Consider the following 10,111-nt stretch of genomic DNA (forward strand, 5'->3'; position numbering starts at 1 on the left):
AGAGCAGGGTTCGAATCCCCACTCAGCCACAAAGCTCACTGGGCGACCTTGGGCCAGTCACCGTCTCTTAGCCTAACCCCACCTCGCAGGGTTGTTGTGAGGATGAAATGGGGATGACGACGACAACCAAGTACATCACCTTGAGCTCCTTGGGAGAGAATAAATAATCTAATTAATTAATGATCTCTTCTTTTTTCTCTGCAGAGTGGCCGAACCAAATAAGCTCTTCTTCAGTGGGGTGGTGCGGGGTGAAAGTGCCATGAAGAGGGAAAGCGAGGTGGGCAGTCCTGTGCTCCTCCAAGTGACGGTGAGTGACACTTGTCCCCTCCAGATCGGAGCCTTGAGTCGCCGTTCGCAACCCCTTCAATCGGAGTATTTCTAGAGTATCTTAGCCAGTTACTGCTGGAACGCAGGAGGTTTGGAGGTGGGGTTCTGCTCTGAATAGGGAATGTGATCTAGGTTGTTTGAGATAAAGAGACTGTGGTTTGTTTTTTTGTTTATGGTTACTGTGTCCTCCCTGTGCAACTGCCGATTTACTTTCTACCTTTCTCTATATATCAGTGGGAGCGCGTCAAATATCCTGCTCCAATAACCTTAATCAATCAAGCAATGATTTATTGTGTGTGGCTAAAAGCCATTACAAATTCAGTTACAGATCCAGCAGGTCAATTAAAACCTGGTAAAAGAATCCCAGATATATACATCCATTTACAATAAGTCAGACTTCCAAACAACATGGAAAGGAGCAGTGGGAAAAATAATAGCAACCCTGGGATTTAATCCACAAACCCTGCTTGCCATGGGGTATGAAGGAGCAAGAAACACTATTAAACAGCGAGTGGTAGACACTCAAAGACAAGCTGACTTGGCCAGCTCCCCAAGATTTCCTGATTAGTGAAAATAGGCAATATTTGATCACCCAAATGCCATATGTAGCTAATCTTGAAATTCCAAAGCAGCGAAGGGCATTCACTTTGGCCCGATGTCGGGCATTACCTTCAGCAATGCAAGAAGGCCGTTATGAGAAGATACCCCATGAAGAAAGGAAATGCCCTTGTGGTGCGGGGCAGCAGGAAACATTAGAACATGTCTTCTTCTACTGCAAGTATTATACGCACGTCCGAGCAAGGTTTATCCAACCCATTTTAGATAAGTCTCCTGGGCTTTCAGAACAACATAATATTTCATTGCTATTACAGGATGAAAGCCCAGAAATCACTTACGCTGTCGCCAGATTCTGTGCAGCCTTGATAGATATACGTCGAAAGATGGTCTGTGATGTAAATCAACTTTCAATAGTGGCCTAAAATATTGGTGGATCTATATTTTAGTAGCCTATCTCATAGAACCGATACCCGAGTCTAAATTTTATTAGTTATATCTATGTTTAATCAATGATTTTAAGGACATGGTTTAAGTCGGGCTGGATATGTTGAATATGCCCTCATCATGTAATGAGTACCCATTTAAACATATATTTTTTACATTGTTTTTACATTGTTTTTATAAATGCAAATATTTTGTTTTATGCTGGTCTGTGACCGAATAAAGTACATTCATTCATTTACAATAAGTCAAATTAATGAATCACCTGCGCAGGCTACAGCATTGACTTTTGTATAGCTGGAACGAGTACTTTTTCAGCGACTTTAGAAAATAGGGCTGCTTTGCGTGCGACAAGTGGATCACAGCCAGATGATAACCAACATATTTTCACTTCAGGGTTCTGTCCCAATGGCGGTGCCAGCATCTGTTCCAAAAATCTCTTTCTGGGGTTTTGATGGAGCTGACAGTGGAGAATATAATGGGGGAGATCTTCTCCGTCACCTACCCCACAAATACGAAGAATAATCTTAATCAAAGTTACTTAGATTAATCACTAAATATGTATGTGCCTTTTCAATGCATATTTATGGATGGTGGGGATTTCACTCGTGTTAATAGTTAATACTATTAACTTAGGGTACTTAGTCCAGCTTAATGCAAAGCACACAAGTGTAACCTTGTTTATATGGAGTAAAACCCAGGGGTGGTGCGAGTTTCCCTTTCATTCTCCTCCAACACAGCTTGTCCCTCTCTGTCCACACACCAGGTCTCAAACCAAGGCCAGTCCCTGAAGACGCTGGGCTCAGCCTTCCTCAACGTCATGTGGCCCCATGAAATTGCAAATGGAAAGTGGCTCCTCTACCCACTGAAGCTGGAGCTATCGACCCAGCCTCAGCATCGCACGATCTGCAGCCCAAAACCCAACTCACTAAATCTGGCTCTGGTAGGTGCCGTGGGAACTTGACAAACAGGGGTTCCATGATAAACAGGCAGTGTTGATGATAGCAGTTGCCCCACTCCTCTCCTCTCTTCTGGGAAGATGTGTCTTTGATTCTGGTACTGGTTGCTGTGGTGTTTTTTAAGGTTCATTTGTCATTTTCATAATGAACATAAAAATAGTAGTCAGGCCCTCCCGCTGCTGCCAGGTTCTTGATAAATACCTGCTGTTTGGAATAGTGAAAGCAGATTGATATTGTGTATTCATGGTTTCTCCTAGGAATGTCCAAACATTGCCCATTCTTTTTTTGCAGTTATTTCTGCCTTTATTTATCTGCAGAAAGAGATGTGATTTTTTTTGTTTTTGCATTGATACGAAGTGCACAATTCCTGGTTTTTGTTGCGCTCTGCGTCGTATACACAACTGGCAGGTGGAGCAATTCTAAGTGGGTCTGGGGAGGGGTCAGGGTAGCTATGTGAAGGGGTCCTGTGGGTGCCTATATGGAAGTTTTGCCAAGCTCTTCAGCCTGGTGGAGCTGAACATCTTTCATTCCCTCCCTCCCCCTCATTGAAAGCAACTGGGTGGAGGAATATCTGTACCATCCCCAGTCTGGAATAGAGCTTTGGTGCTGTGCACTTGCTACCACCAGTGGGAACACCTGTTGAATTTTTCCGCATGTGCAGCAGAAGCCTCTACAGCGGCATAACCCCTGTCAGTGGAAACTTGTAGGTTTCCCACAAGCATCTAGTCAGCTACTGAGAACAGGATGCAAAGTAAATGGGCCACTGGCCACTCATCTGTTCTTAGGAGACCAGCGGACAGACAACTCCAGAGCCAGTGTGGTGTAGTGGTTAAGAGCGGTAGACTCGTAATCTGGTGAACCGGGTTCGCGTCTCCGCTCCTCCACATGCAGCTGCTGGGTGACCTCGGGCTAGTCACACTTCTTTGAAGTCTCTCAGCCCCACTCACCGCACAGAGTGTTTGTTGTGGGGGAGGAAGGGAAAGGAGAATGTTAGCCACTTTGAGACTCCTTCGGGTAGTGATAAAGCGGGATATCAAATCCAAACTCTTCTTCTCTGCCGTAACTTAACTCCCTCCAGCAACTAACATGGTGGGAGAGGAGGGGCTAGGATTGCTTCCTCTCCCAATCAATGAAGATTTGTTAACTGGTTAAATCATAGATCATTCCCTGTCCACAAGGATTTGTTTTGTGCTGTTTCCCATGCCAAGACACAGTCAGGTTCTAATCACCTCTGTTCAAAAGCCCCATCTTCTTTGTGCAGTTGGCCGTGCAAAAGCATAGGGCTGGCTTTGTTTCACATTCTTCCTAATTCAAGAGCACAGACCTAACATTAATCTAATTCAGGGGTCAGCAAACTTTTTCAGCAGGGGGCCGGCCACTGTCCCTCAGACCTTGTGGGGTGCCGGACTATATTTTGAAGGGGGGGAAATGAATGAATTCCTATGCCCCACAAATAACCCAGAAATGCATTATAATTAAAAGCACACATAAACACCAGGCAGGCCCCACAAATAACCCAGAGATGCATTTTAAATAAAAGGGCACATTCATACTCATGTAAAAACACGCTAATTCCCGGACTGTCCATGGGCCAGATTTAGAAGGCGATTGGGCCGCATCCGGCCCCCAGGCCTTAGTTTGCCTACCCACGATCTAATTCATCAATTCACGTGTGTATCAGTTTGCTGGTGGTTTTTTTCTGCCTTGTGTCCGGTGTGTGTGTTTAATGGATCCTCGACAGTTGCCTGCAAATCCGTTGCCTGCTTGAGGCAGTGGTGAGGACCAGTTTTGGGTTTGTGATCAGAAAACGACATGTTTCTGAAGTGTCCCCAATCCCTTGCTCTTTTCTTCAGGAGCCTCCTCACCAGGGTAGGAAGAAGCGAGAGGCCGAGCCACCTGAGGTGCCCGCCAGCCGGCCACTGACTTATTGGGGAAAGCAAAAAAATGTCACGTTGGTGAGTGAAATTTTTCACGTTCGTAAAAGACGTTGGAAGCATGACATCTGCCAGCCCTCCACTCAAATTCTGCTGTCTCTTAACCCGTTTTTCATTAAACAACAACCTTAAACACCTGGATTTTGATGGACCACTGGTGTGTAGGATGTAATTTCTGGCAAACCGATTGGTACTAAAACCCTTGATGACTCTTTGCCTCATGCTTCAGGACTGTGCTGCAGGCACTGCTCATTGCCAGCTCTTCCAGTGCCCTCTCTACAGCTTTGACCGTTCAGCTGTGCTCAGCATCTGGGGCCGTCTCTGGAACAGCACCTTCCTAGAGGTTAGTTGGGCTCCCCCTGCTGGATATTAGGTGAACAGCAATATGTGTAAACCTCTGGAGTAGACCGTGCAAATTACCGGTAAGGACTTCTCCCTGCCCAGCTAATTTCAGGTCACAAATAATATGTTTTAGGGAGTACCTCCATGAATTGTGTGGCTTGGCTCACAGCAGTAATTGCTTTCAATCCCAGATGAGAGAAACAAAATAAAAAAATTCCTTCCAGTAGCACCTCAGAGACCAACTAAGTTTGTTATTGGTATGAGCTTTCGTGTGCATGTACAGAGCCTAGGGCTTGCCGATCAGAAGGTCGGTGGTTCGAATCCCCACAATAAGGTGAGCTCCCGTTGCTCGGTCCCTGCTCCTGCCAACCTAGCAGTTCGAAAGCACGTCAAAATGCAAGTAGATAAATAGGTACCGCTCCAGCGGGAAGGTAAACAGTGTTTCTGTGCACTGCTCTGGTTCGCCAGAAGCGGCTTAGTCATGCTGGCCACATGACCCGGAAGCTGTACGCCAGCTCCCTGGGCCAGTAAAGCGAGATGAGCGCCGTAACCCCAGAGTTGTCCACGACTGGACCTAATGGTCAGGGGTCCCTTTACCTTTACCTTTAAGGTGCTACTGGAAGGAATTTTTATTTATTTATTTATTTTTACTACGGCAGACCAACACGGCTACCTACCTGTAACCAGATGAGAGAGTTCCACTTAAAAGGGCCATTTAGAACCTAAAATGAAGTCATGCATCAGACACAAGGGGACCCTTGCAATGGTTTTCAGTATCCTAACTGCAGGCTTGTCCATTCCCTGGGATAACTCTGTTGGTAGAGCAGGGGGCTCTTAATCTCAGGGCCATGGGTTCGAGCTCCACATTGGGCAAAAGATTCCTGCATTGCAGGGGGTTGGGCTAGATGGCACTCAGGGTCCCTTCCAACTCTACAATCTTATGATTCTGTGACTTTTGGTTGTTCTGAGCCCTCTTTCCCTTTTGCCCTTAGGAGTACTATGATACGACATCGGTGGAAGTGATTGTTCGAGCCAGCATTACCGTGAAATCTACCATCCGCAACCTGGTTCTGAAGGATGCCACGGCGCAGGTACTGGAGCCTCACGTCTTAGCTCATTTGCCCCTTGTTATTTTCCTTGTGCAATCTGAAATACTTTGCAGCCAAGGACAATTTGTATCTTTAGGTTGTGAACTGCCCTGTGATCTTTGGGCGAAGAGCAGCGTACAAATTTAATAAATGAATAAATTATTTCTACACTTATGCCTTTCTCACTGTTCCCGCCGTTGCTGCTGCTGGGTCAGAGAGAAGAGGAATTTTACTGGAATCATAAATAAACTCAGTGCAGTTCCACTTCTCCCTTTCCCAGTAAAATATGCAATGCCCATTTAAAAAGGGGAGAGGGTAAGGATACAAAAATGAGGAGCAATATATTAGCCAAGAAAACCAGCCTTTTAAACAAGGTACGGGCTTTTATGCACATAGCCCAGAGTGCTGCTAACAGTATTGTCATAGGATGCTGCGCATATTGCACCTTTTCCCTATGCAAATGGCAGCAGCAGACTGTCCAAAGTCTTTAAGCCCCCTTAGTTTGAACACAGTCTTTGTTTCAGAAAGTGCCAGCGATGGTGTTGTCTGTTCCTCAGTGAGGGAGATGGTTTGACAGCTGAGCTTGAGCCTGATTCAGGCTGCCATTCCTCACTGCACATTTTGGTTTGCTCTCTCACTTTCTGCAACCTTGCTTCCCCCCCCCCCCAGATCCCAGTGACGGTCTACTTGGATCCCAGCGTAGCCGTGGCACGAGGCGTGCCTTGGTGGATCATCCTCATTGCGGTACTAGCCGGGATCCTAGTGCTGGGGCTGCTCGTCTCCATCTTATGGAAGGTGAGGTGGCCTGGAGAAAGGGGCAGCGGTGACCAAGATGGTTCTGTGGGGCTCTGCCCCTCTTCCAGGGGTTGTGGACTCTCCTTCCTTGGAGGTTTTTAAGCAGAGGTTGGATGGCCATCTGTCATAGATGCTTTAGCTGAGATTCCTGCATTGCAGGGGGTTGGACTTAGATGATCCCCAAGGTCTCTTCCAATTCTACGATTCTGTGATGCTGGAGCAAAATTTACACGGTGGTTCCAGTTTACTTCATCACACTAAAATTTGAATATGGACAACAAGGGTCCATTATTGCAAATAACTGCCTTGATAAAGACCCTTGGAGATTATTCCCATTGCAACAAATGTCCAACCCCTAGAGGCCATTCCCCACAGCCGTAGAGCCCCGAGGTCACATCCTTTCAAAACAATTGGACCGTATCAGCTAGGAGTTACATTTTGGAGTTAACTGCCTGGTGGCATGGAACCTAATCCTCTACCCTGTGGAGAATGATGGGAGATGGAGTCCGCTTGAGTGGTACCCATGAACACAGACGAGTCTTAGGATGCCATCCTGTTGCTGTTGCTCAGGCCTTTAGACCCCATCCCTGGAGACAGATCATATGCAAAGCTGATAATGCCATTCATACTTCTCCTCGCTCCCAGTGCGGCTTCTTCAAGAGGACAAGTCGGGAATCCAAATACTCCGCGAACTATTACCGGGCTCGGCTGGCCATACAGCCATCTGATGCCGATAGGCAGGCCATGGAGGCCTAGCGGTAATGCCCGGCCTCGCCACCTGACTGACCCCCTGCTTGTACGTGTGTAGGAGTGAGGGCACAGATGCGGGAATGGGAATAACAAGTGATGGAGTGCTCTTAATGTGAGCTCACTAAAAATATTAGTGCATGTGCAAGCAAACAGCAGGCCAGTGGACTTCCAAGTATGCCCTCAGTGCACCCGGGAGTGTGTGTGTGGAGGACTCTGCAGATCGTAACATACAAGAGTGATTACCATTATTTTGTGCATGTGGACTTCTTGGTGGGTTGCAAGGATGTTGACTGTTAACATACATAGCCATGAAATAATCCACGGATAGTCAAGGACTTCAGGAAGCATTAGCACCAAAAGCCTAAATGCTGTTGGAAATGACAGCGTGTGAGAGTGTAGCCGAATATAATTCTGCACATGCCTTGAGAGTCAGGTGCATGCATTCAAAAAAGCAGGAGTGTGAAGTACTTAGCTGCTACTCAGGTATGTGCTCACAAGTGCAGATGACAGTCTACAAAATCCTCGGGCTAGTTAAGATAGCTGGTGCCTGGATGGCATTGCTGGGCACCCAATGAGGCCCCAAACCCACTGCAAACCCCTGAAGCTCTACTGCATGTTCTCCTTGGCGTCACTGCTTGCTCTAAGTAAGTCAGCAGCTAGTGGCAAGGACAAGGAGCTTCTGCCTCTCCTTCCCCCCCCCCCGATGCAGTGGGCCCCAAGTGGGAGGGCAAATGGATGGACAGCAGTGACAACAAGAAGGAGGCACCTCCCTCTCAGATCATGGAGGTGATACTGGGTCGATGTGTGAAATGTGCAAGGGATTAGAAACTATGTCACACCCAGATGGTTTTACTTTACGGGAACAGATACCCTAATTCAGCGCTTCTGAACCTCCAGTGTCCAGACATGCAGGTCCTTCTATCTGGTCTTGTTTCATCTCCTCCATCCCAGCAAGCTACCACAGCAGACAGGATATGTACTGCCAAAACGCCTGGTTTCCCATTAGGACTGCCGGAGTATCTGCCTTTGCCCAGAATATTTATTGTGCTGTAGTTGCGTTGGAGAACCTGTGACTCACCAGATGTTGATGGGACTCTTTCTTCCACCAATGCTAGCCAGCATGACCAAGGGCCAGGAATGATAAAAGAGTAGTAGTTCAGTGACATTTGGAGGGGCACAGGTTCCACCCTACAAGCCCAGAATATGGTAAACGTCCCCCTGGATGTGGTGCAAAAGTGCAAGACGCTTTTCAGTAATTGGCTAGCAAATGCACACAGGAGGGGAAATCTGTAGACGGCTGCAAGGGGGTGAGAGTGCTCCAATTAATGAATCCTCACAAGTGTTTGTGAGTGTCAAAGGTGCATGCTAATAGGCTATGTCTTCCTGATGCATGGCGTGTGGTGAGCAGGCTCCACCCCAGGGGATGAAGAACGGGGTCTGGAGAGGACCCATGGGAACATACATCATCACCGCTGGTTACAGCTGCTGGATGCAGCCCATGGGTTGGTGGCAAAACAGCGGGCATCCTGCCCTGCCTTCCAGCAGTTCCATTGGGGAATCTGTTCGTTACTTTCATAGATTGAATATTGTGGCTTCTTCTTCCCCAGCTTGGCTTCTTCAAACGTACCCGCTACCATGAAGACAAGGTGCCGCAGTATCATGCAGTCAAGATTCCTCACCAGGAGCGCCAGCTTTTCCGTGAGGAGAAGACGGGCACCATTACCAAGAAGGACTGGGTCACTAACTGGAATGCGGAGGGCGATGGTCATGTTCCTGTCTCGGCCTAGATACATCCCTGCCCTGGCCTCCCTGTGGCATGCTTCTGATTGGCAGAGAGAGCTGCTACTGGATAAACCTTTGTGTTGGCACCAACCTGGCTGATAGTAGGGTTCCTTGCCTGCTCTCCTCTCTGGAAGATCTGCGGACACTGGACTGCCCCTTTCTTGTGGGGGATTCAGCAGAGATTCAGGGGGACACGTGCTTAACCGTGGAGGTTACGGTGACAGATTCTGCAAGGCCAAAGGTTGCTAAGGATATTTTTTTCTGGTATTCTGCTTTTTCTTGCGAAGCTGGGCAGCAGCCGATGCAGAAAACTGAACCAGCAGCAGGAGGAACCCTCTATTTCTAGTTTCCTAAAGCGTTATCTGCTGGGAACAGAACTTTGTATTTTGCTGCTGAGAGTTGCAATAGCATCTATCACTGTCTACCCCGCTGCAATTGGGGCATACATTTGTTACAAGACCCGATTCTTTGGGAAAGAGAAGAACCTGGATTCCTTGGGTGTGTTAAGAGGGGTTCAAAGCCAAAAAAAAAAAACCCCACACCCAACCACCCCTGGTGAAGAAGACGAGAGATTCCCCCTTCTTGAGCAAGATCACTTTCTTCATGCTAGCTTTTTGTAATTTATTTTGTCTAACTAATATAGGAGAGCCTTGATGCCTGAACTTGAGAACTGGGTTGGGTTTGAGACAACATGCTTTAGTGCAGGAGTGAATAACCTGCAGCCTTCCATATGATGTTAGACTCAAGCTCCCATCAATCCCAACCAGTGCGGCTGAAATGGTGTGGGATGATGGGAAATTGTTGTCCAGCAACATCTAGAGAACCACATGTTCTCCATCCCTGGTGTAATAACAGAAGTTCTTCACTAACGTCGGTGGCTCTCTGGTATGGTTTGCAGCTTCCTCCAAAAACAAGGAAGGCTATTATTGTCATTCTGGAAAGATATCCCTGCCAGTCTTAATCATATGCTAATAACCACAGGGGGCAATGTGGCAAGGGCAGGGCCTGTAGGAAAAATATTTTTAAAAATTGTGCCACAGAATGAATGCAGAAGGATACCTCCCAGCCCCTTCACTCTCTTCCTTGGTCACCAAATAGCAGTGGCAACTTCAGTTGGGTTGTCACACATGCGCGC

The 10,111-nt window shown here is 47.3% G+C and overlaps 1 protein-coding gene across 7 annotated transcripts in view; it reads left to right on the forward strand.

Annotated features, from left to right (window-relative positions):
• The window catches only part of ITGA7 (integrin subunit alpha 7), a 75,387-nt gene extending 65,541 nt beyond the window's left edge, over positions 1-9,846 (forward strand). For 4 of the 7 annotated variants that reach the window (XM_033138783.1, XM_033138778.1, XM_033138776.1 and 1 more), the window contains 7 exons: positions 205-307; positions 2,093-2,269; positions 4,139-4,240; positions 4,449-4,562; positions 5,554-5,652; positions 6,319-6,444; positions 8,802-9,846. In XM_033138783.1, the coding sequence (XP_032994674.1) occupies positions 205-307; positions 2,093-2,269; positions 4,139-4,240; positions 4,449-4,562; positions 5,554-5,652; positions 6,319-6,444; positions 8,802-8,981 (901 nt within the window). In that variant the 3' untranslated portion in view covers positions 8,982-9,846. Of the gene's footprint in view, positions 1-204; positions 308-2,092; positions 2,270-4,138; positions 4,241-4,448; positions 4,563-5,553; positions 5,653-6,318; positions 6,445-7,089; positions 7,241-8,801 lie in introns of all 7 variants that reach the window. The other 3 variants (XM_033138781.1, XM_033138780.1, XM_033138779.1) reach the window with 3 other exon arrangements.
• Positions 9,847-10,111: the final 265 nt, after the last annotated feature.

The sequence above is a fragment of the Lacerta agilis genome, chromosome 2 (assembly GCF_009819535.1).
Source record: "Lacerta agilis isolate rLacAgi1 chromosome 2, rLacAgi1.pri, whole genome shotgun sequence".
NCBI classification, from domain to species: Eukaryota; Metazoa; Chordata; class Lepidosauria; order Squamata; family Lacertidae; genus Lacerta; species Lacerta agilis.